General features: G+C 47.6%; 2 protein-coding genes across 7 annotated transcripts; one reads left to right on the top strand and one right to left on the bottom strand.

Annotated features, from left to right (window-relative positions):
• The first annotated feature begins 82 nt into the window (after window positions 1-82).
• SPG21 (SPG21 abhydrolase domain containing, maspardin) lies at window positions 83-11,834 on the top strand. 4 transcript variants are annotated; one of them, XM_051628594.1, is made up of 10 exons: window positions 107-161; window positions 2,149-2,296; window positions 3,675-3,769; window positions 7,385-7,546; window positions 8,354-8,434; window positions 9,040-9,185; window positions 9,705-9,813; window positions 10,263-10,370; window positions 10,756-10,896; window positions 11,230-11,834. In XM_051628594.1, exons 3-10 carry the CDS (start codon window positions 3,707-3,709, stop codon window positions 11,350-11,352), a joined length of 933 nt encoding a protein of 310 aa, XP_051484554.1. In that variant the 5' UTR covers window positions 107-161; window positions 2,149-2,296; window positions 3,675-3,706; the 3' UTR covers window positions 11,353-11,834. The 4 variants fall into 4 exon arrangements, with proteins under 4 accessions (XP_051484555.1, XP_051484554.1, XP_051484558.1 ...); XM_051628595.1 differs by lacking the exon at window positions 2,149-2,296 and having other exon boundaries at window positions 83-161; XM_051628598.1 differs by lacking the exon at window positions 2,149-2,296 and having other exon boundaries at window positions 121-166.
• Window positions 11,835-12,081: 247 nt separating this feature from the next.
• On the bottom strand, window positions 12,082-24,783 carry ANKDD1A (ankyrin repeat and death domain containing 1A). 3 transcript variants are annotated; one of them, XM_051628592.1, is made up of 15 exons: window positions 24,745-24,783; window positions 22,545-22,648; window positions 21,792-21,890; window positions 21,103-21,201; window positions 20,576-20,680; window positions 19,590-19,688; window positions 19,257-19,355; window positions 18,038-18,136; window positions 17,609-17,707; window positions 17,264-17,362; window positions 16,236-16,334; window positions 14,780-14,875; window positions 14,053-14,254; window positions 13,240-13,371; window positions 12,082-12,975 (listed from the first exon to the last, which is right to left on the bottom strand). In XM_051628592.1, the coding sequence occupies exons 1-15, from the start codon at window positions 24,776-24,778 to the stop codon at window positions 12,914-12,916; spliced, it is 1,527 nt and encodes a 508-aa protein (XP_051484552.1). In that variant the 5' UTR covers window positions 24,779-24,783; the 3' UTR covers window positions 12,082-12,913. The 3 variants fall into 3 exon arrangements, with proteins under 3 accessions (XP_051484552.1, XP_051484551.1, XP_051484553.1); XM_051628591.1 differs by lacking the exon at window positions 24,745-24,783 and having other exon boundaries at window positions 22,545-22,755; XM_051628593.1 differs by lacking the exons at window positions 19,590-19,688; window positions 24,745-24,783 and having other exon boundaries at window positions 22,545-22,755.

Raw genomic sequence — 24,783 nt, 5'->3', positions numbered from 1 at the left:
GGGGGCTCCGGGCGGGCCGTGGCAGCCCCGGCCCTTCCCCGCTGGCCAATCACCGCCCCGCCCCGCCGTCACGTGCCCGGCGCGGGCACACCGCCCGGAAGTGGCGGGCGGCGCGCGCCCCCGCTGGGAGCCCGGGGAGCAGGAGCGGCCCCGCCGTCCCGGTGAGGTCCGGTGGGGGGACGGGGGAGCCGCGGGCACAGGCCTGGCCCTCTCCGGGGCAGGGAGGGCCCTGAGGAGACGGGGGAACGGGGGAGCCAGGCCTGAGGGGCCGCGTGGGCGCTGAGGAGACGGGGGGGTCCCTGAGGAGACCGGGGGGTCCCTGAGGAGACCGGGGGGGTCCCTGAGGAGACTGGGGGAGGGGGGGTTGGGGAACCCTGAGGAGCCCAGGGGGTGGGAGAGCACGGAGGGGTGGGGTGGGCCCTGAGGGGTCTCAAGCTCCGTTGCTCTTGGGTGAGGCGGGGCCTGAGGGGCCGGGGGGCTGTGAGGAGGCGTCGGGACGTGGAGGGGTCTTGTAGGCTCCGGGGAGGGGTGATCCCGTCTCCTGAGGGGCCTCGGACTGGGTAGGCCCCACCGGAAGCCCAAAGCCCTGCCCCGCCCGGGGGGTCCATCTTCCTGGGGACTCTCAGGGGAAGGGGTCACCTCAGCCTGGGCTGGGGGTGCTGGGTGGGGTTTTGCCCCCTTCTCCCTGAGAAACTGGGGGAAGCCAGATGTGGTTGTGGAGAGGGGACAGAGCAGGATCTGGGGTCTCTGAGAACAGGATTTGTGAACAGGGGAAGGCACATGCTGCCGTGTCCCAGTTGCGTGTAACTGTTCCCCACTGCCTGCCTTTGGTGCTTATAAAGCCCCCTGAGTCCTGGCATCTCCCCCACATCTGGTGTTTGCCTGCAGCCCTGTCAGCTCTGGGTGCTGGTGTTGCTGATCCAAGTCTCCTGGGCCGTGGGAGTGGGCAGGGGGAGAGCAGCTTCTCCACAGCCCCAGCTCACACAGACCTGGCACAAGGAGGGGACTGAGTCTCCACTCCTCTAATCCATGCTGGCAGGGCTTCCTCTCCAGTGGCAGGATCAAAGTCTTCCTAAATGGCTAACCATCGGAAAGTGTCACCAGTGTAGCAGGGATAACTCGCAAGGAGAGTATTGTAGAATCATGGAATGGGTTGGAAGGGACCTTAAAGATCATCTAGTTCCAACCCTTCTGCATTTAGGTTAGACATGAGGAGGAAATTCTGTGCTGTGAGGGTGGGGAGACCCTGGCCCAGGCTGCCCAGGGAAGCTGTGGCTGCCCCATCCCTGGCAGTGTTGAAGGGCAGGTTGGATGGGGCTTGGAGCAGCCTGGGCTGGTGGGAGGTGTTCCTGCCCATGCAGGGGTTGCACCTAGATGATCTTTAAGGTCTTTTCCAACCCAAACCAATCCATGATGCTATGATATGGCCTGAACTGGTTGCTGTGGAGAGGCCAGACCAGCCACTTTGCCCATCCAAGGCTTGGGGCTGGTCCCTGTGACCCCACCATGGCCCAGATTGGGTCACCCCAGCCCTGTTTGATCCCTGTGGCCCCTCTCCATGAACTGAAGTGTTCTGAGCACATCCATAGGTGATTCTTCCTTTTGGGGAGTTAACTTTAAGAGTTCAGTGTTCTTCAGATTGTTTGGTTTTACTGAAAATGAAACTCTGGTCTTCAGAGGTTGGGTCATGAATGGTGTCAGGTTTGTGATCCGAGTTACCTTTGGTGAGTGGGTCCCTGTGTAGAGTTCATGGTTCAGCTTTTCTGTGACTGGAAGAGCAGGTGATTGTTGTCAACACAGATCTTTGTGTGTGCAATGTTGCACTTCTGTGCCAAGGAGAAAATAGGACATTGGCTTCAGTAAAAAAAAAAAAATATCTATAATCCAAACAAAAAAGTTTAGTCTTTTTTTAAAAGAGGGGCAGCCCTTAGGAGGAGGGGTCGTGGATGCACCTTTACATGAAAGGAGCTGACAGAAATCAGATCAGGTTCTGGTGACACATGGTTTGCTTCCACAAATGGTAACAGGTGAACTGGGAAGCTCAAAATCCAGGTTTCAGATGGACTTTTGACCTGCTGTGCTGCGAGTTGAGGTTTGCTGACAGGACAAGGTTCATCTCCATCCCTGCCTCTTCCCTTCCTGGTCTAGTGATAGACGGCTCCGTGCTCCCAAGTGATGTTGTAGACTGAGGTGGCAGAGGAAGGGAGGTGATCCCAGTGGGAAGAGATGACCGACCCCTTCTGGCAGCCAGGATTACCGGCAGGAAGTCACCTCTGTCCCTGCGGTGCCTGGCGTGGTGAGGCCCGGCCAGGACCTGTGCTTCTCAGCCCTGCTGTCACGTTGTGCTCACACAGGACGTGGTGTTTGAAGGCATTTGCTGTTTCTGCTGTCATTTTGTCACACTGTGGTTTGCTGAATAGCTTCTTGAGAACCAGTTAATGCATGATTATGGGAGGGAATTGGAAGACTAAATTGCTGTTTGCTTTCTCTAATCACCAGCTGTGCCCCTCTTTGTCCAGTAACACATCTTTGTGCCTGCTCTGCCTCCCAGGCTGGTGGAATAGATTTTTTTTTTCTACCTCCACTGTAATTTTACTGCCTGCCAGACTATGACAAAGAGCAGAACAGTTGGTGCAAACACCAAAACAAAGCCATGCAGAATTGAAACAACGACCACGCAGCACCTCTGATACCCTTGTAGGACATGAAAGGTGTTTCACCTGCTCTCTGGAAGATGTGCATTGTCTTGCAATTTAGAAAGTACTTTTCCCTTTTAGAATTGGAGTTGTCTGTACTTGAAAAATACCAAATTAAGAGTGAAAGATGAGGAAATGGTAAATAACTTGTTAATCCAGCTGTAACCCAGTGAGTTAAACCTGCATCATTCCAGCAGCTTTCCTGCAGGGAGGAATGGAGTGACTCACAGAACATACTGGGGTCTTATTTTGTGAAGAATTAAGAAACAAAACCTATTGATTTATACTTGGCAACTGTTAAGTAACAAGAGCAACAGTTGCTTTGTTTCATTATGCTCACTGCTGTGTCTGAATGCAGGAAAATAATCTCCTGAGGCAGCTGGCTTTCAGGGTAAAGCTACTGAGTCTGCAAGCTTCAAAGCTGTTTTATACCCTCTCGTGTAAATGGAAGCTAATAGTCTATTGCTGCTTAAAAAAAGAGTTAAATCTAGACGTGACCTAAGTGTTTATTATTAATTAATGGAGTATTATAAGAAACTTCCATTATGTTTGCAAGGACATTCTGGCTTCAGAGTGAATTAGTGACATTCCTTTGTGGACCCAACTCTGATCCGTATTAACTGTTGTGCTTCAAAGATGTCTTTGTTGGTAACTCCTGGGAAGAGTCAGCTTCTGGGTGGATGGAGTGAAAACTTCAAGGCTCTTCTGTCAGTTAAGCCTCAGATCAGCTGATGTTCCTGATGTGCTTTGAGACTCCTTTGGGCCAGTTACACTTGAGATGGAAGAACAAGGTCTGCATCATTAAATTGTGACGAAAACTGAGAATAAGTAAACTGGGTGTGAGTCAGAGGCAGCACAGCCAACTGATAAGAGCAAACTCACCCTGCAGATGCTTTATGTTCACAGCACAGCTTTTGAGTGCTGCCTGCAGTTAAGCTGTTGTATTGATTTCTAACTTGTCTCCTTTTTGTTTTCCAGGCTGACCTGAACTGAGTTTTTTTCTAAACATCATGGGAGAGATTAAAGTCTCTCCTGACTATAACTGGTTCAGAAGCACAGTTCCTCTTAAAAAGGTACGTGGAGCTCTTGAAAGTGGGAAGATGCCTTAACCACTGTGGAGCAAAACAAATGGTTTATTCCACTCTGTGCCCTTCAGATGTCTTCTGCTTAATCACACTGTCCAACCACTTTCCCCTCTTGCTTGAATTTCTCCACTTCCTTTCACTGAACCACAGGAGAGCGTTTTGAGTTGTGCAGTGCTCCAGCTTCTGCTGTCTATGTGCTGCCTGGCAGTGGGCATGGAGTGTGGTGCTGGAACATGGCTCCTGCGCAGATGAGGCTCCCAGGGCCATGGTTACAGATGGGCCTGCAGCCACAGCCCTGAATCCTGTCATGCTGAAGGACAGTGGTGCCATTACCCCCCAGCCTGTGGCTCCTGCAAGCATTGTCACTTGTGTGACCGTACAAGTCAAGCAGAGTCAATTACCTGTCTAGCCTAGGGGTGGTTTATAGGATTGTTTTTTTGTTAAGCTGACTTCCAGCTGGTTTATTTCCCTGCTCTGGATGGCTGTGCAGGCTGCAGGGACATGGGGGTGGTGCTGGCAACAGCAGCAAGAGCAGCATTGCCTTTTTCAACAGCAAGTTGGTTGCAGTTGGGCCACTCAAAAAGAATTTGTGTCCCAGACCTAATGAACAATGCTGAAATGTGCCCAGCATTGTTTCCACTGAGTGGTGTGTAGCTCGCTCTAAGAAATTACCTTTACAGAAGGGCTGTAGGGTTTTCCACTCGGGTTTTCTTATAAATCTTTGCCATTTTGTGTGTTCTGAGATGAGAAGATCCATTGCTGTTGACTGTAGGTGCTGTGTGTAGGCTCTGGCTGTCCAGCTTGTGTTTGTGCCATGGTGTTGCCTCCAGGCAATGCCTCACTAGGTCAGCAAAGCTAGGAGATGTGTGGGTGCTCTGAGGGGCTGCTTTCTGGGATACAGTCTGGTAAATGAGGAGCTGGAGGTTGTGGTTACAATGAAATGTGTTGGGACTGTCCCAACACATCCCTGGGACTGTGGGATGCTGCAGCTCACTGCCAGGAGCTGCTGCTGCCTTCAGCTGCTGCTGGCTGCTTGGGATTTCAGAAATGGGGACATGGGGACAGTCCACTAAACTGAATCTGCTAGTGACCTGTAGACTGGGGAATACCTTATCCTCTTGAGTGGTTTGGTTTGCTCCAAAGCTGGGTGATGAGTGGTGTGTATGAAGGAGGCAGAAATAAACAAACTAGTCCTGGTTTCTGGAGGGGGAAAAAGAAAAAAAAAAAAAGAGCACATTTTGAAGATGTAATTAATCCCTGAAGCAACGTCTTTAGGAACACATTTTCTTGCATTACACCCCCAAAAGTATAGGCAGAGCATGTACAGAAGAAGGGATGGCCAACCATCATTACTGCTGGTGAACGTGTTCCTGCTGTCAGATCGACCTAAGGAAGCGGAGCCAGAGCCATTTGTGTGAAGGCAGGCTGAGATGTTCCTCCTGAGGGAGGCAGGAAGTGCACAGCCCCATCACCCTTCCTGCTCGTGTCAGATACAGGAAGTACAGCACAGAAAATAACATTTTAAAGTGTCTGTAGGTTTGCCCATGACCCTCCATTTGCATTCATCACTTGTGGTCTGGGGCAGGTCCTTCCTGAAAGCCTTCAGCAGAGGACACTCTGGTTCTGCTAAACTCCAGGGGGAAAGGTCTGCCCCTTATTTCAAAGCAGTGTGGATTTTTACCCTCTGTGTGAACTGTAGGCAATCTTGATTGATCTGTCAGAGCAGGAAGGTGGCTGGTGACCTCCCAAAGCAGCACTTGTCACACCATGTCTGCCAGCCCAGCACTTGGCCTTGTGTGGGAGCTGAAGTACCTGGGGTGTGGCCAGAAATCAAACAGAACAATTGTCTAAAACCCATTGATTCATTGTCTGGGTTTGAGGAAAGAAACATCTCTTAGCCTTAGTTCCCTTGATGTGAATTAACTTTGGGTTTGGGATTTCAAGTATGGTTTGCCTTTGGAAATATTCCTAAAGGTAGACTTTGTGATAGTCACTGACAGCTACCCTGAATAGATCCAAAATTGCTGATGGAATGTGAAGGCCTGGAGCTCTGGAGTTGTGTACAAAGGGTTGTTTGGGGGGGCCCTTTTGTACAAGGTTTATTTTGAAATTGTTTCAGTGGTCTGGAAGCTCTGGTATGCAAATTTTTTTTATTTTTTTGGTAGAGACTTTACAAAACAACAGCATCATGTGATGTCTCACATGCTTCCAGAGCCTGAAATACTGGCTTTATTGCAAGCAGATTTGTTAGTCAAGCAAATCTGATTTGTGAGATGCTGTTCTCAGATTCCCTGAGAAGCTTAACTGCAGTGATGGAAGAGTGAGTTGTGCTTGTATATTGCTGTTCAAAAAGCTATAAACTCTTGCTAGAAGTGAGCTGAATTCCTGTGTGACACAGGCTTTCCCCAGAGGTTTGTGCTGGTTCATCTGGCATGAGCTGCACACTTTTTCTGGGTTGTAGAGTGTTGAAAGAGCATCCTAAATATACACAGCAGTTTGCTGGTAGAACAGGCCCTGTATAAACAAGTTAGGCTCCAGCACTGCTAGAAAAGACCTTTCTCTAGTTCCTAAACCTTTAAAGATACTAATTGTGCTAGGGCTGCTAACTTCTACCCCAAGATGGATGCTGTGGGAGGATGGATGCTGCTCATTAAGGGTAGCAGCTTGGGTGTGAATCATCAGCCTCAGCCAGACACGTGCCCTGGGCCCTCCAGATGCTCCCAAGGTGCTGCCAGATGATGGAAGCATTTTCCTTTCCAGGTCAGTTTTGCAGTGCTGCTCTGGGAGTTGTGTGCACCTCAGTCTCTGGCAGCCAGCTGTGCCTGCTTCAGATCAGCAATTCCAGGTGTCAGCTGCCTGGTTCAGTAGGTGTGTATCCAGACCTGTGTTACAGGTCCAGTGAATGCAAGCATCGATGGTTGTTAAAAGCTGCCCCCAGGGGCAGTGCTGGCTCTTCCAGCCTCCAGCTGTTGCTCTGTGCCTTCAGCTGACCTCCTGGGCCTCTCCTGGGCTGTGGCACAGTGGCTCCTTTCCCAAGCATACCTTCTATACATGGAATATCACATAAACCTGTTCCTTTGGGGCACAGCCTTGCTGTTCCCGTGATTTATTTCTGTATGAATTCTCAGATCTGGATGTACCATTGTTCTGAGTTGAAACCCAGAGCATTGCAAACTTTAGTTAACACAGCTTCTTTGCAGAAGGAGAGATTTTTTTTTTCCTGGGTGTAATTCCTGAAGTCCATCATTGTAAAAACAACATATTTCACTACTTTCAGCTCTTGCAGTGTTTTCCAGTTGTCTGCAGAAGCTCCTGTAAGACACCAGGTATTGTGCTGCTACTGACTCCATGTGGTGCTCATTATCCACCTTACAGCAGGACACACAGCATGGCCACAGTTCTGTTCCCAGCAGTATTCCCACAAATATTGTCATTCCAGGTAGTAAACAGCCTTAGGGAAGAAAGTTACTGTGAAGAAGGGTCTTGTTCAAAGGTGTCTTGAGTGTTATACTATTTACTAGATAACACAAATTTTGTATAATCAATCCTGGAAGCTGACTGAAGAACCTCATTTGTCTCATGTGTTTCTTCTCCTTTTTCCAGATAATAGTGGATGATGATGACAGCAAAGTCTGGTCACTCTATGATGCAGGACCTCGGAGCATTCGGTGCCCACTCATATTTCTTCCTCCTGTCAGTGGAACTGCAGATGTGTTTTTCCAGCAAATTTTGGCACTGACTGGATGGGGCTACAGAGTTATTGCTGTGAGTATTCTCCCTCTGTCACAGTTAGTGCACTTGTTCCTGTTGCTCTATTCAGAGGTTGGATAATGAAGATTAAATTCTCAGTGTACTAAGTTCTTCTTAGGAGTCTAAGGGAAATCCACCCAAAACCTGATTGTAAGTTGTACTCCAGAGTATGTAGCATGCAGATCCAGGCTGAAATGTGCCTGAAATGTGTGTATGTTTAAGGCAGCCTTAACCCAGAGCCTTGTGCATACACATTATTACTTTCTCAGTCTGTTTTGTCCCTTTCGTGCCCTGGACATGAGTCATCTTTGTCTCCAGCTGGATCTTTGTTAGCCAAGAGGGATGGGGGATAACCTAGTTCCTAGCCTGTCTAGCTGAAAATGCAAAATCAGTCTTTAAAATCCTAACATCATGCTCTTGTGTGGCTTCTGAGCTCCTGAACTGAACTGGTTGGCTTGTACAGCACTATTCCTGCTAACCAGGGTGGCTTTTGGAGCACTGCTGTTTCTCTAGCAGCAGGTAATGTTTTCTGGATATGCTACAGAATCACTGAGAAACCATTCCAGCCTCTGCTCCCCGTGGGCAGTGCTGCCCTTTCCCCAACAAACTTGCTCTGCCGGCCTTTCAGTTGTATTTTTGTGCAAACGAGGGGGAGGTGCTCATACCCTCTGGCTGTAGGGACCTGGCTGAGAAGCTGGAGCCTCCTGGGACCAGAGACATAGGTTGCTGTGGTGACACCTTTAATGTGAGAGTTGTTGTGACTTTCAAGCAGAGCTGAAAGGTACTGAGACCAGCTTTTTTTCTGATTTGGTATGATTGTAGTTGCAGTATCCAGTTTATTGGGATCACCTGGAGTTCTGTGATGGATTCAGAAAACTGTTAGACCACCTTCAGCTGGATAAAGTGAGTGCTTTGAGGTGGGGAAATGGACATATATAGTTGCAATAAAAACCTGATGTTTGAAAGAGTCTCATATAAGAGCAAGTGTATAAAATATCACACAAAACCATAGCCTATAAATAAAGAACCTGTGATGAAATTTTACTTCTGAAACAAGTTTGGTTTTGAAGGTGAATACTCTTGAAAATTTTCATACTTGGACTAAATTCAACTGCTGTTTTAGGCCTATTGAATTGTAATGGTTGACTAGTTTTTCATGACATCATGAGGAAGTTGCCCTTCCTAACTCATGTAGTATGGAATAACACAGGGAAGTATCTTGGATTGGGATAGCTACTGAAGCCAAAGCAAAATGTTCCAATATTTCTTCTTAAGCTTGATGAGCAAACAGAAATTTGAACCATGAGCTGGAAACACTTCCTTTTTTCAGCATTTATCACATTGCTATCACACATAAAACCAGAAGCTGAATAGAAGAGTTTGATTCTTTTAAAAAATGGGTTATGAAGACAGGATAAAGCTTGAATGGGCTTTTTTTTAAAATGAAACATGCTTAGAGGTTACTTGTTTCACAAGTGTAACAAGTTTCTTTCTTTCCCTTGGATTAGGTTCACCTTTTTGGAGCTTCTCTGGGAGGCTTTCTGGCTCAAAAATTTGCTGAATACACACACAAATCTCCCAGAGTTCAATCTCTGATCCTGTGTAATTCCTTTAGTGACACTTCTATCTTCAATCAGACATGGACAGCAAACAGGTAAGGAAGAGTGAGACAAGCAATCAGATTCATGGCATTAAGTTTTTTGCAATTACATGTCATGCTGATCTGTTTGGGCATGTGCCTAACCTGTTTCCAGCCTGGATGAGGAAGGTGTGGGCTGGAATAATTTTGACTTTTAAAGCCATGCCACAAGGAGAGTGGAAATTTTCACAATTGGGAGTGTGGAATTTGAGAGACGAGTTGTTCTGTTACCCTCTGTGGATGTGTGGTTGGATTGAAGGATTCTGCCTGTTTTTTAGCAAAACCATTTAGAGGTAGAAAAGTGTTATTCACCGTGTTTAAAATACACTCTTACAATGCAAGACTAACAGCCTCCTAGAGTATTTCAAGCACCTATCTGGCAGGTTTTCCATCTTTGTGCTCTTGAAGCTTTGTCAGAGTTTAATTTGCAATTAAAGCAGTGTCAGTGCAAGGAGAGGGAGTGCTTACAACAAAGCATCTTCATGTTGGGAGTCCTGGGTGCTTGAAGATTGTTACATCTTGTTTCTGTTTTAGCTTTTGGCTGATGCCTGCTTTTATGCTGAAAAAAATTGTCCTTGGGAATTTTGCATCTGGTCCTCTAGATCCTGAAATGGCCGATGGGATTGATTTCATGGTGGACAGGGTAGGTGGCTGTGATCTCCATCTCTCTAGATTTACTCCATGGGAGGTTGTAGGTATTTCTGCTGCTTTTCTTCATCGAGTTACCCAGAAGTGAGGAGCAAGGAATGGATCCTTAGCAGGTGACAGCTGTCAGATCCCCAGCAGTTTAACTGGTGCTGTGACCTTACAGTACCATTTATTTCTGTAGACCAGAAGAGGGGTAGTTAAGAAATGGAGGTGGAAGAGGAGAAGGTGCTGGATGTGTCTGTAGGCCAAGTTCTGGAGGCAGGAGTAACTAATGAAACATGCTTTAAGCATTTGTCTCATGCAGAGTAATACTAAATTGGAACTATAACCTGAAGCACAGTTATGTTTATCTTTAAAACTAGCTTCTCTTTGGTTGTACTGTTAACAATGCATTCACTTCTGCAGTGAAATATGTTGTTAATCAGTATTTCTCTCTACTGAAAGCTGGAGAGTCTAGGCCAGAGTGAACTTGCTTCAAGACTTACCCTCAACTGCCAGAACTCCTACGTGGAACCTCATAAAATTCGAGACATCCCTGTAACTATTATGGATGTAAGTCCATCTCAATGTCATACCTTTGTTTTTTTAACTCTTTCCTGCCCTTGGCACATGGGACCTGGATATTCTGTTAGCAACTTAATAAATATCTGCAGCAGCTAAATCCATACTTAGATAAGCATTCTCCTGACTGGGCAACACTGACTCTTGTGTGTTTCATTATGAATTGGATATTCTGTGCAACACCACAGCAATATGTTTACATATCACAGCCTTAGCTTTCCAGCTGTCCATGTCTAACATGTTTGCTTGGTTTTGGTTTCATTATTGCTTCCACAGAGAAGCTGAGAATTGTTTCTGGAAGCAGCATCTATCCAACTTGATGTAATTAGCAAAATCTGATTGGATTCAGAGCTAACTTCTGTGACTTGTTCCATAGGTGTTTGACCAAAGTGCACTTTCGACTGAAGCGAAAGAGGAAATGTACAAGCTTTATCCTAATGCCAGAAGAGCTCACCTCAAAACAGGAGGCAACTTCCCCTACCTCTGCAGGAGTGCTGAAGTCAACCTATATATTCAAGTGAGTGTCTGTTCCCCAACCAACACACACATGTAGCTGGAGAGTATGGCAGTAGCAGACTTCTCTTCTGTGCTTTCATGTCTGAACCTGCCTGAGCTCTGTTTCCTCCAGCTCCCAGGTCACTCACACAGAAGGGCAGGGCTGGGGAGAGCCATGTTTGTGAAGGGCTTTGGGGGTTTGGCTGGTGCCTGTATCCTTGGTCTTTTCTCTCAGCTCTTTTACTCCAGAGTCATGATTTCATCCTCACAGAAATTACTCAAAAGCAATGCTTCTCTTTTTGCCAAAACCTTCTGCTTCTACACCTGTTCCAGTGTTGTTTTCCGTGTCCGACAGATCCATTTGCTGCAGTTCCATGGTACCCGGTACGCAGCCATCGATCCCTCCATGGTCAGTGCAGAAGAGCTGGAAGTCCAAAAGATCAGTCTTCACACCAGCACTGAGCAGGAAGAGCAGTAGGATTTGGAGTGCCAGGGAAAATGACAAATGGGTTTGGTGGTCTTCCTGTGTACAATCAACTGTTCCCACTCTGCCTTTTTTCCTTGTGTTAGCCGATTATCACTGTGTGATTCCAACAGGATCAGTAGTCAGTGAACTACCCACAGACAGGAAACTCCAGCAGGGCAATGGGATAGATCTGTGTCATTTTTAGTCTTTGAATTCAAGGAAGTGGCTTTGAAGACTAGTTTTAAAAACAAAGACTTTTTTGCTACCAAAGTCCTCACTATCACGTTCTTAAGCAGAACAGTATTTCTTTTTATATTTTTCACTCAGCTGTGTATATTGCCACATGCAGATCGTGTACTTAGAAGCTGTCCTATATTTTTGTTGGATATTTGGTTTAAAACATGTTTGAGTGCCAATGTTGCCATCACATTATTTGCTTCCTATGTTGTGTTGTAAATTAGTTTCTATTTGAAATAAAGCATTTGAATTTTTAACTTTCTTGCTTGTTTAAAAATGGTTTTCAACAAAACTTTTGATTTCAGCACGTGTCTCTTGTCACCACGAGAGAAGAATAGTGTAGCTTACTGCAGTTCTGCTTTGCCTCCACAGACACCTCTAGATATTAAGAAAACCAGCATCTTCTGCCTGAATTCAGCTCAAGCTTTAATTACAAGGTTGCACTGGTTTAGCTCTAGGTAAGAATTATCAAGTTACTTTTTTAATAAAACGTAGCATGCAAAGTTAAGGGTAACATCTGGATTTATTACAACACAGACATTATTTTCCTCTTGAAAGAGTGTAAAAAATAAATACAAAGTATTACACGACAAATTGGTATTTGAGAAATCTCTCTGTCCCTGTCAGAGGCTGTGTAGATAACCAGTGACCATTCTTACCTTACATCTTTCAAGCTGTAAACTAAGGGTGAAAGAAATTACCTATTTGATTTATAAACAGCATATGTATGTTAATGTATATTTATGAACAGTTTGTTAATGTTTTTTCTGAAACTTCTTGTAAAGAGTTGAAACATTAAAGATCACAACCCTCCAGGTTCCAAAAGGACCAGGTGGTCACCTTGACTTTTCTTCTTAACTTTCCACCCTAATAAGGAAGTTCTGAACACACTGAAGACAGAAGTGATAGACACTCCTCCAGGAAATGTAAGTAAAGAACACTCCTGAAAACAAAGGCTCTCCCCTCAATAACTTAAAACATTGACAATTAAAAATGTATATACAAAATGTGATGTAAACAAGCTCCAGTAAAATAGTATAGCATGTCCCTATATTCACAGTATGACATGAGGCTCACTTGCTGAACCGTTCTGACAGTGCCCAGCCCACACCCGCTGGCTGATAAAACCCTCCCTTCTGTGCAAAGAGGCATTTTGTACCATGAGCATTTTCTGCCACCCTTGTCCTTGTCCAGCCCAAGAAGGAAGCAGCAGCAATGCCAGCTGCTATGACAAGAAGCCCTTGGGTTGCAGCCACCTGAGCCAGTGGCAGAGCAGATGTTTCCTCTGTAGCTCTGAGGATCCACCAGCTGGAGGAGCCCCAGTGCCCTCCGGCTGTTACATTGCTGTGCACTTCCGTGGAGAGGCAGGGTCTGCGTTTGCTTTTTTCCGAATGCTTTCTGTGAGAGAGAGAGAGAGAGAGAAGGTCCTGCTGCTCACAGAGTATAAAGCTGAGGCAGGATGTGCTCGTTAATAAAAAAAAAATAAAAAAAAAAAAGAGAAAATAAAGAAATGACATGTAAGGGTAGCAAGAGAGAGGGGACAGGGAGGGGTGGCTTCCAGCTTTGTGAATGGGCTTTGCTGAAGTTTTTCCTCTATGTTGGGCAATCACAGATGCAGGTAGTGCTCACAGTGTGTTATTTGAGGGAAGACAAAAGTATTACCTGCTAGCTCTCTCCTTCCAATCCCCACGAGGCCTTCATACAATCCCTTGATTGGATTTTCTCCTGCCAGGACGACGCCATGGAGCCAGATAAGCAGCATTCGGTGGCCATGCTCCCTGTAGCTTTTACTACCTGGTGAGATCAAACCACCACTGAAACCCTGTGCTCAGAGCACACAGCCCTGACAGCACAGACTTCTGAACTGAGGGGTTTGGACACCCCTCCCTCCTCTTTAGATTTTACTAGAAGGCTCTAAAGTACAGTTTGGCTTAATTCCTGGTGTGATTGCTAGATTAACATTAAACCTCATGGAGTGGGCTGTGGATCAGCTTGGGCTTGTCAGACAGCCTTTTGTGGCAGTACAGAATACTTTGCAGCAGTATTTGCTCTCCTCATGCAAACCACAGGAGTCCTGACAGTAACTGAGCCAGCAGTGATCTAGTTCTGAAACTTAGAACCTGCTTCCACTAATGTATCAAATTCTAAATGGGGCTTCACTGCCTTCTTGGTTAGGTCCTTAAAAGAAAAAAACCCAACAAGTTCCTTCTGTTCTACAGAACAAGAATTGTAGCAAGAGCTCCCCAGAAGGAGTGAGCAATGACCTGCCAACCCCCATGCTTGTGGGCTTTACTCCTAGACAAAATCCAGCCTGTAGATAACTCCACATTCATTAAAAACATAATTTTTAACCTAACCTTTTGGGTTTTTTTTTAATAAGTCTGGTTTTATTCATGCTTTGCTGTTACTACAGACTTATCTCCTAGAGACACAGTCCAAGTGAAGAAAGGAAAAGATCTGGGCAGTGTTTTATACCTGTCCATTGCTGTTCAATGGCCTTAATGTGGCCATCAGTGAATTTCCAGTAATGTGCCAGCTTCTTCCATTCACCAGGTTTGAGGTACTTGGTAGCTAATCTCCACATGACTGAGCGGATGTGCTGTGTTTCCAGCCTGTGATCTTGCTTGAAGGTCAAATGCTTTGCCACCCAGGAGTCAGAGTCGCTGTTCAGATTGTCCTGCGAAGCCAGAACAGGGGGGTCAGCTGGGCACAGCACACTGTTTTTAATTCTCTTCACAGAATCATAAAAGCATAGAATCGTTTGGGTTGGAAGGGACCTGAAAGATCATCTAGTTCCAACCCTGTCTCTCTTCCACTGCTAAATAAATCCCCACATGTCATTTGGTGACCTCAGGCCAAGCATCTTCCTGCTCAGTGCTTCAGTTTCTCCTGGGAAAAGGAACTAATTTTATCCCACTCCCTCCTACAGCTCCCAAAGAATCTTTGAAAACCCCTGTTCCTTTGAGCACAGGCTGCTTTTTTTAACAACAGAAGCTTTTTTAAATAAGGAAAGCCTTAAGTAGTTGTTAGCAGGGTGAGGACTTATGTTGTTCTTAGGTAAGGTGATGAAAGTAGAGGTCATGCTGTTGCAGGATATCCTGTATTTCTTTTCCCTTTGACAGCTGGTGATGTGGATTCTCAACAGCAATGCTAAAGCTACATCTGCCCTGGAGAACAGGGGATGGTGGTGGAAGCTGCTCACCTTCTCCCACTTGTAAAACCGATCAGCTTTGATAATCATGTCTGCCAAGTTGATGTGATTGCCTCGGGCAGCTACATCCAGAGATGTTTTCCCTTGCTGAAATTAGAAGGGGAAAAATGAGCTGGAAGAGACCTTGCACACTGAGGAGGTACCATCTCCATGCCCACCCAGCAGTCTGGGGTAGCAGGCAGCACAGCCTGTTGAGCAACACACCCAGCTGGGATGAAGGACCCTTGTTCTCCACCTGCAAACCCCTGGATGTGAGCCAGCTTCCAGGCAGTGGATGCAGGGCAACGGGGAGGCACCTTCTAGGCTCTGCAGCATCGCCTCAGGTGTCACAGGGATCTGCCCATTGGCAGGAGCAGGTGGGAATGCATCCTGTGACCCACAGTGGATGGCAGGCTGCTTTCAGGCTCCCAGATGGCTGTAGCCATCAAAGGACCAGCTCAGCACCACAAGCCAAGGCATTTCATAGCCTTTTGCACAGCAGGTTTGCTTTCACGTGGAGCTGAACTGATTTATACAACCTCTTTAATTTTACAGGCTCCCAAAGACATGATTAGAAAGGGTCTCCTTGGAGAAATGCAGGCTGATGGGACAATGAAAATGTAACCACATGCCTTACACAAACCTGACTTTGGAGTTGGCACGAGGGGGATATTTGTACTTGTATCTAAAAGCGTGTAGCAGAAAGAAACAAGATTTAAAAGTTGCATGAAGGAAAGCCAGACAGTCCGGCCATCGGGCATGCTCAGGAGAACGGTTCTAGTCCCAGATGGGAGCAGAAACCCTGTTTCACACAGAAAGGTGTGAAGTCTTTCCCTGTGCCGAGTCTCGCTGCAGTTCCGCAGGGCGCTGGAAGGGGGCAAACGCTCACCGCAGCTGAAGGCCATTCCATCCAGGTTCGAGTCTGTGTGGGCTTTAACCCACTGCGAACGCAGACGCGAGTTCTATCTCGGCCCAAGCCCCTTCAGCATTTTCTGGGCACATATCACGCTTCCAGGCTGCAGGCAACTTGCTGATTCCTCTCGAATTCCTTTTGATTTAATTAGAGGGCAACAGCCCCGGACACTGGTGCCAGATCCGTACCAACCAGCTACTTTTAACCTATTAAATCACGTGCACTCTAATTCTTGAGGTGTATTATCTATCGTTATTTGAGAAGATCTTTGATATTAGTGTGCATGATAGCACAAGTAGAAGAAACTAGAAAAACTTTGAGAAGAAAAAGTTTGCTCACTGTGTGAACTGTTTTCTACCTTCCTAAGAACCAGGCACTTATTTCCTGAAAAACACACCAAAATCACCTCCTCAGCCGTGTTTCAAGGCTTTATTCCTGGAAATATCTAGGTTTTAATATTACTAGCCTTAAAAATTATGAAATACAGTGGCAAAGACCATCCATATTTTCCCTCCATGCCCCCACAGAATCTTTTCAATCCCTGGAGACACTTACCTTGTCTGTTAGCTTCAGATTAACTCCTGCAATGAGAATCATCTCAGCAATGTCCTGCCTGCCGTGCTCCGCTGCGATGTGGAGCGGGGTCTGCTGCCTCTGCAGAAGGAGAGTGAAAGGACTACATTTCAGACAAGCACAAGTGTGAAGCTGGAAGGATAGGACAGAACAATACCAGGAGGAAGCACTGTAGGAACACGACAGCTCTGCCCTCCTTTCCTCTCTATCCCTTTTAAAGTGAGGGCTAAACACCCTTCTACCTCAAACGGGAGTTGATTTCCTCAGGCTAAGCAGAACTGGTCTGTCCTATCACTAGGAAGCCTTCCTAGTAACATTTCAGTCCAAAGAAGGAATATCTTCAGTTCCATAAAGCTCTCTACAGACACTTACAGCACTATATTATTTCCTGTTATTTAAACAATCTCTGCAGATAGTTTGGCCAAGGAAAGGACCTGAGCCCATTTTTTGTTCCTAGGACACAGGCTGGGTTGATGTGTATGCACTATAAGCTGGATGCACCTTGGGCCTGTTCAATGGAAACAACTAAAACCAAACACAAAATGTGGCAATTCTGTGGTGTCATCAGGAGAGAACATCACTACAAGAATGAACATGAACAGAGACATTACAAACAAGCCACACAAAGCCCCTCATTCATAAAATTACAACTTGGTGAGAGAACCAGCTACCTCCAGGCTTGCTTCCCATTCTCAGCCCCATAAACATTTTGCAGAATATCCTCTGGCCTGAAATTCCTCCCACTTGCTTCCAGCAGGGAGCAGAGAGCCTGACTATGCAGTGTCACTGTGCTCAGGTCCCAGGGGCATGGCACAGCCCGTGTTGAACACCATCAAGCACTTACCTCACTGCAACACTCTTCTCATTTCACAGGTTTCATATTTCTTAAGCTGCGCTTCCAGGTTTTCCCGATTTTAAAGTACTCCTCTTTGATCCTGTCCCCAAGGTGATCAGATCCCCCACAAAACCAGTTCCCATTTCAAAGACAAAAACAGGAGCTGCAATCTTACAATATCTGGAATGTCAAGGTCACACTCTGCCTCGATGAAGAGCTTCACCATGGCTGGGAAGTTCTGCAGCACCGCAATGTGCGTCGCTGATGCGTTTTGCTGTGGAAAGAAGATCCTGCCCTTAGGAAAAGCTGAGCTCATGGCACCGAAAGGACCACGCTCTGCCCAGCCTGTCTTATTCTAAGCCAGCTGCCAGCCTGGACTGGGGGCAGCCTGCAGGTACTGCTCCATGAGCACAGCCCCCACAGCAGCACTGGCCCTTGCAGAGTTGCTTTGTGCTCTGGCACAGCTCCACAAATTGGCTTTGCCTTTTTGGGAGCAATGAGAGCGCGGAGCAGGACTTACGTGATTCACAGCGTCTGCGTGGATTCCTGCCTCCACCAGGATCCTGGCTATCTCCTCATGGCCGTGCAGGGCTGCATAATGAAGGCAGTTCATCTTCTTCTGAGAGGCACAGCAGAAAAGATGGGCATTAGTCAGGGCTTCTCAGAGGCTGCAGTTGTTACAGACTGTCCACAGAGATCTCCCTGCTTCCCTCCTGCAAGAGCCCCACACCCCCATACTGACAAATTCATGGTTTGTCTCCACAGCCAAATGGGTCCCAGGGAACTTCATCCCCCTTTTTGTACAAAGCCACATGTTACTTTCCTCTGGACTCCCTGCTCTGCCTCTGAAGCACTGGGCTCCACACAGCCTCACCTGATAATGGGGATGGGTCTGGGCAAAAATCCACAAAGTGGTGTTTGGAAGTGGAATCACCTCCATGGAGCTCACCTGGGTTTGGGCATTGACATCAGCACCTGCTTCCAAGAGCAGCTTCACACAGTCACTGTGACCCCACTCAGCAGCCAGGTGCAGAGCTGTAAGTCCTTCCTGGACAAGGGAAAAAAGGAGACAAGCAGCATTGCTGTAGACAAGGCTAAGACAGAGCAGCAGAATGACCAAGGCTCTACCTCATCTTCTGAATCCATGACATGTTAAAATACCAGTTCTGAGGGCCTGGGCAGTTGTTAGGAAAAGAAAGGACACAATTATCTGCCCCTGACATATCAGGGTATCACTCTGTCCTTATGCCACAGGAAACTGCTGGCCCATGGGTCACAAGACAGACATCTTGCTCATCATCTTTTCTCCTCTTTAGCCTATTAGCAAGCAAAACGGGATTTCACATGGACAACGAAGACAAACCATTTTCCTGGAGTAGGTCAGAGACAGCCATAGGCAGAACTGGAAACCTAGGGCCCTCAACTACTGCTTCTCCCTTCTGAGAGCTGCAGCTCACTTATTTACAAGAAACAAACAAAATTGCTGAGTGATTTAATCTAGTTTTATTATTGCTCTTTGCAATAATAACAAAGGGCACCTCATCTGGGAGAAGATAAATGCTACCAGAGTTGCCACAGAAGGTGGTTTCCCCTTTCTTTTAGATCTTAATCACAATCAAATACACTTTTCAAAGACAGTAACCAAATAAAACTTTAAAAATTGCTGATAAACTTAATTGGGAGTGTGCCCTGGAATAAATAACAGTGCTACTAAGCCAATATTTGCTATCTAAATCTTTAACTGTGTTCCAGCCCCATAATTTTCCAAAGCAGGTCTGTCAAAGAAAGATCTCAAAGAGAAGGTTCATATGTTCAGTGACTAAGTCAATACTATAAAGCACAGTGAAGTTTAGTTTAAAACTCACTCAGTAACAATTTAGGCACAAGGGTCAGAGAGAAAAAGGGAGATTAAATGGAGCGATAAGGTAGGTCAGCAGATACAGCAGAAGAAAAGGCAACACTTTAGAATTGGATTCAAAAAGGATGTTGCCTGATCCTCTGCCAGTGTGATCTGCATTTACACACATATGCTTTAGATAAAATCAGCTATTTCCTAAACCTCTCTTGTCAATATTGACTATCTAGCCTGATGACTGTGGCAGGAGAGTATTTCTAGGGAGGGAAAGGGTGAAACTGATGTGGTTTTCATTTCATTTAAATGTACTTACCAAGTTCTTTCCATCAAGGCCCACTCCAGCATCAATAATCTTCTGCAGCACAGAGCAATGTCCATTTTTAGCAGCTAAATGCAATGCTGTATTTTCTTCCTGGAAGTAAACATCATTTCATGCATATATGTAAAGTCCTGGAGAGAAATCCAACATGGACTGAGGTGCGAAGGGCTTGCAAGAGGATAGGGAGGAAAAGTCCTGACACACCTCAGCAATAGTTACAACTGCTGACAACTTGTCTGTATGAGCCTCTTTGGTAACTGGTTTCCCAGCTTTCACATCCTCTAATCCTTGGACTTCACCTCCCTACCAGGTGTCTTATGCCCATACCTTGTCTTTGGCACTGTGAGAACAACCCAGTCGAATTAGGAACTCCACCACCTCCAGCTGCCCATGCTCTGCAGCCAGGTGAAACGCTGTCCTGTCCATCTTCAAAAGGAAAAAAACCACAGTCCAAGAAAGGCTCAGAAAGGACAAGATCAGACCATCTGCTGCAAGCAATATAATGCTGCCTTCAGTGACAACCCATTCCCCAGGGGGGAAAAAGGGCTGCACTTTCAAAACAGTTATATTTTATTCTGCTGTTAACTTCTCTCCTGATTTACATTTGGGATGACCCCAACGAAACAAGGTGAACAGAACTACCCCCTGGGCCCAACAACTCCAAGCACTTTGGTCTCACCAAACACTGGAAAATGGATCTTTTCAGGGTTTACTTCATACAGATAAAGGTAAGTAAATAGTTTACTAAAAGTAACTACAGATAAAAAAACATAACCAATATCTGTGTCCCCAGTTATCAAATGAGTTAGAAGCCCTTTTGGGGAAAGGGAGAAAGGCAGATCTCTTGTTGCCTCATTTACCTCCCAAGCATCAAAGTGGGGATCAATTCTGGGAACCATGAAGGCCTCAGAGTGGAAAAGAGCATGTGCCAGCTCCTGTGTACTCCTAGACTGTCTTCAGGAACAGATCAGCTAATGCTGGAAGATGCTGGGAGAGGGTTACCCTTGGTTATTGCTTACATACAGTACACCCAGGAGCATCAGCTGCACAAGAGGAGGACACCAAAATTCCTGAATTAGTTCTGCAAAAAGCTACACTGGGAAGCCTTGGCTGCTGAAGCTTGATCAGAGCCAGAATCCTTATCATTGCTAACCCTCCCTCCGCAGGAAGGCCAGCGCCTGTGTGGGATACCCTTGGTTCTTCAGGAGTAGTATCTGACTCAGTCTCTTCCTAAGACCAAGGCCAACATTCCTGCTAAGTGCAGCAGAGCAAGGTAAGATCTCATGAAACAAAGCGGGGAAGAGCCTTCCTACCTTGTCAGTCTTATCCACACACATGTCCTCCAGGACCTCCATTATGAACTCCATCACCTGGATGTGTCCCCTCTGAGCTGCACAGTGCAGCAGGTTCCTGCCATTCTGGAGAGGAGACAAAGGACTGTTCGTTTAACAAGTCCAAGACTGCAGGACAGTCTCTTTAACAACCTGTTCCTGTTATCAGAGACCCATTCCATGCCTCCCTGCAACTCTAGGGCAAAACTTGCTGTGTGCAGCACAAGCTAGTTATAATAGAAGCATCAGTGCTCATTTCCCAGCCAAGATCTATTCTAAAATACACAGATTGCTGATTCACTAAACCCATTTCCCAAACCCTTCCACCTCCGCACTGAGCTGAGGAAGCTGTGTCCATCTCTTGGCTACAGTTATTACACCTGAGGCAGAAGTGCCACTGGCAGTCCTCATGGCAGGTGCTGTCACACACAATTACCTGAGAGCACAGCCTCTCTCCCCCCCCTCACTCTCTGGAGCTGGATGATGGACCCAGGTAGGATGACTCTCACCCTATTGACACAGTTAATCTTGGCCCCAGCATTGACAAGGATCTGCAGGACACGGAGGTGGCCAAACCAGGCAGACAGGAGAAGTGCATTCATTCCAAACTGGGTGGAAGAGAAGAGAGAGAGACTCACAGCTAAACTGCAGCCAGCACCACCCCCACCCTGGAGGGAAGCTGTCCCTCTACCTTCACGAAGCTCTCCAAATATTTTTGTTTCTCTTTGGGTTTTTGTTTTTTTTAGCTTTCTCCAATTGCTCCTATTCCTGCCACAGATGGTCACAGCAGCTGAGCAGAGACCTGCCTCTCGACTGCCACATCCTAGTCAATGGTATTAGCCCAGCTGTTATGGGGAAGACAGAACTTGCTGGCTGTCACTGCCTTTCCACCAGCCTCAACAACGTGACCAGAAGAAGCCAAGCATCCCCATGCTATGCAGGAAACCTCAGAGATTCTACCAGCCTACTTCCCAGTCACTGTGCACAGAAGGAAAAGGCCAAGAGAGGAGCACAGACACAGCTGTTGGCAAGGCTTCCTCCAGAAAGCTGCTGCGCCTGCCTCAGCAGGGTGGCCACAGCTCCCCAGGCACTGCCTTGTGCCACCCACCCAGGGTTAAGGTGCAGTCTGTAACTGCCAGCACAGCACCCCAACACAGAACATGTCTGCAGGACACACAAGGGAGATTTGCCATCATACACTGTCTTTGTCATCCACTGGGACGCCGTGATCCAGGAGCAGACGCACGGCATCCACGTTCCCTGCTCCTGCAGCCCAATGCAGAGCAGTCCGGTCTGTCTGCAAGGAAAGAGAGGAGAGGGAAGGCAGAGGTATGCAGAGTGTGTGCATCCACCAGCCTTCCTGAAGGCCACAACCTCCTTTGCCATCCATTGAGCCAGAATTCCCGCACTGTGCAGGGTTTTCTTTGGACACAGCCCTCTGCCTCTTTGCTCTCTGCTCAGGCAGGCAGGTGCTGTCACCTTCTACTCAGAAACTGCAGTTTTGGGCTATACTGACAGCACAGGAATGAGAAACATCACTGGCCATAAATGGACAGATTGAAACAGTAGGGATGGGTGCAATCCTGTATTTCCAGGAATCTACTGGTCAACAAGTGGAGACCTGCACCAGAAGCTGAGTTCTGAGACAGCAAAGTCAAAGCCTGTCATTGCAGCCATGTGTATCTGGCACAGGGGCTCTACAGGGAACCATAAATTTTGACTCTCCCTCAGCCCTTGCAACTTGCCGGTCTGACCAGGATGACAGTGCTGTGGGTTTCAGCATTTTCTGAAACTGCTCAGTTGCCACAGGCCCTACTTGGCACTGGGCACTGTATTTTAAAGCTTTGAATAGGTGAACAGCTAACGAGAAGAGTACTGTTAAGGAGCTGCAGTTCTGAAGCACACCCTCAGCACATCCAGCAGCTTAGAGGTGGAAAAACCCAGGACTTACATTGGTTTTGGCTTTGATGTCAACCCCCCTCGTGATGAGCTCCTCCATCCTGGCCGTGTCATTACACTTCGCTGCATCATGGAATTCCTTCTCTGAATGAAGCACTGCAGCAGAGACAGAAGAGGAGGCATTAAAACAGTGCTGGCAGGGGGCACAGAGCAGCATGCCCCAATAAACCTCTCCTTTATGTCACCAGCCCTGCTGGCTTCAAGGACAGATGAATGCAGAAAGATTCTTCCAGCAAGAATCCCAGCCCTATAGCCATTGGCACGTTTGCTGGATTTGCCCTCTCCCACTATCTCCCTTCCCCAAGTATCCCTGTGCCACATCAGTGCTCTTCCAGTCCTACCAGCTTCTCTTCTAATTCAGGGTCTTTCTCTGCATGGGCTTGCTCTAGCTGCAAAACCTTTTGATCTGTTAGGTCCACATCCTCTGGACATCCTCCTGGGTCCAGAGCTGGTGTGAGGGCTTGGGCAGATGACACAGACCCTTTCCTTCATCCTTCCACTAAATCCCACTGTTCTACAAGGAGGCCTTAACACATGGTCCTTCTGTCCCCCTCCGGGCAACCTGGTGAGCCAAGCAGCACAAAACTGCTAGCCTGGCCTGTGATTAATGTTGCATCTCAATGTGGCAGTTCTGGGCATAATTTACCACAACCTGCACTGTTTGTCCTGCACAGTTAGGCACAATTCAAAGGTGTTTAGTCTCCATGCTGGGGCTTGCCCCAGCAATCTTCTTGATCGAACAAACCTTCCTGCCAAGAAACAAGAGCAAAGCTGTGACTCTGGGCCTGATGCAGCCCCTCAGGGAGGCTCTCAAGGTTTATGTTAATTATTGACCAATGGCTACACACATACTACCTCCTTGCAAATGCTTACTTCCATTCAGTGAAGTAAATCCTATATTTCAGTTAAGCAAATATTGCTGCTTCTGCTCTGCAGGTGACAGAAAAACGTTCTTACATTTTATGACACAAAGCATCATTGAAGAAATGCCAAACAGCCCCTTGATTTATTTATTCTTCCCTCCACCTGTGAAGATGCAGTAACAAACCTTGCATCACTAAGGCTGTAGAAGCTAAAATTTAAGTATTTTCAGCAATACATGGGAAACTGAGGGGCTGAGTTTCCTACTTAGTGTCTACCCCAGCAAAGCTACCCTGGTAAATGTAAACCCAGCCTCATCATGGCATACACCTGTGCAACAGCAGCATTTCAGAAGGTATTTAGCTGTTTTTCCTTCTCTTTCCAGGATATTTCATACCTTAGGATACTGAATATTAACTCAACTATCCCAAACTGCAGGGAAAACAATTTATTTACCCTCAGTGCAACACACCAGCTCACAGGCAATTTATTATGCAAGAAATTTCAAAAAGCAGCAAAGGAGATGAAAGAGCCCTCTGGGCTCTCCCCGAGGCTGTGGGACACAAAGACAACCCCGGGACAGCTGGGGGAGGCCGGCGTGGGGGGGACTGGTGTTATTTGCAGCATCTTAGGGGTACGGGGATGCTTTGAGGCAACAGCAGCCTGCATTCCCGGCTGGGTTCTACACTGACTTGGTTTCTGAATGGATTGTCATACGTCTGGTCACGCTGTGAAGCATCTCGGCCTTTCCAGATTCCCCTCTCCGGGGGCAGCCAGGGCCGCCGGCCGCCCTTCTCCCGCACACGTCCCCCCTCAGGGGGCCGCCCAGCCCGTCCCCATCCCAGCCCGTCCCTCATCCCAGCTCGCCCCCCAACCCAGCCCGTCCTCCATCCCAGCTTGCCCCCCACCCCAGCCCATCCCCATCCCAGCCCGTCCTCCATCCCAGCTCGCCCCCCACCCCAGCCCAGCTCGCCCCCCACCCCAGCCCGTCCCCATCCCAGCCCGTCCCTCATCCCAGCTCGCCCCCCACCCCAGCCCGTCCTCCATCCCAGCTCGCCCCCCACCCCAGCCCATCCCCACCCCAGCCCGTCCCCCAGCCCAGCTCGCCCCCCAGCCCAGCCCATCCCCATCCCAGCTCGTCCTCCACCCCAGCTCGCCCCCCACCCCAGCCCGTCCTCCACCCCAGCCCGTCCCCACCCCAGCTCGCCCCCCACCCCAGCCCGTCCCCATCCCAGCTCGCCCCCCAGCCCAGCCCGTCCTCCACCCCAGCCCGCCCCCCATCCCAGCTCGCCCCCCACCCCGCCCGCAGCTCCCGCCTCAGCCCCACTCACGGCTGCCGCCCTCCCAGGCCCGCTCGTCGCCCATGGCCG

This window comes from Apus apus, chromosome 10 (assembly GCF_020740795.1).
Source record: "Apus apus isolate bApuApu2 chromosome 10, bApuApu2.pri.cur, whole genome shotgun sequence".
In the NCBI taxonomy this organism is placed as follows: Eukaryota; Metazoa; Chordata; class Aves; order Apodiformes; family Apodidae; genus Apus; species Apus apus.
Note: the sequence above shows the minus strand (reverse complement) of the source record. Positions and strands in the feature narration are given on the sequence as shown.

Coding starts and splice junctions, on each gene's coding strand:
- ANKDD1A (XM_051628591.1), bottom strand. CDS start 22,709: ATGCTGCTCTGTGCCCCCTGCCAGCACTGTTTTAATGCCTCCTCTTCT. Junction 19,689..20,575: donor GTGTGGATAAGACTGACAAG/GTAGGAAGGCTC, acceptor TTCCTTTTGAAG/ATGGACAGGACAGCGTTTCA. Junction 18,137..19,256: donor GCCTTGATGGAAAGAACTTG/GTAAGTACATTT, acceptor TCCCTTGTCCAG/GAAGGACTTACAGCTCTGCA.
- SPG21 (XM_051628595.1), top strand. CDS start 3,707: ATGGGAGAGATTAAAGTCTCTCCTGACTATAACTGGTTCAGAAGCACA. Junction 8,435..9,039: donor ACCACCTTCAGCTGGATAAA/GTGAGTGCTTTG, acceptor CCCTTGGATTAG/GTTCACCTTTTTGGAGCTTC. Junction 9,186..9,704: donor CAGACATGGACAGCAAACAG/GTAAGGAAGAGT, acceptor TTTCTGTTTTAG/CTTTTGGCTGATGCCTGCTT.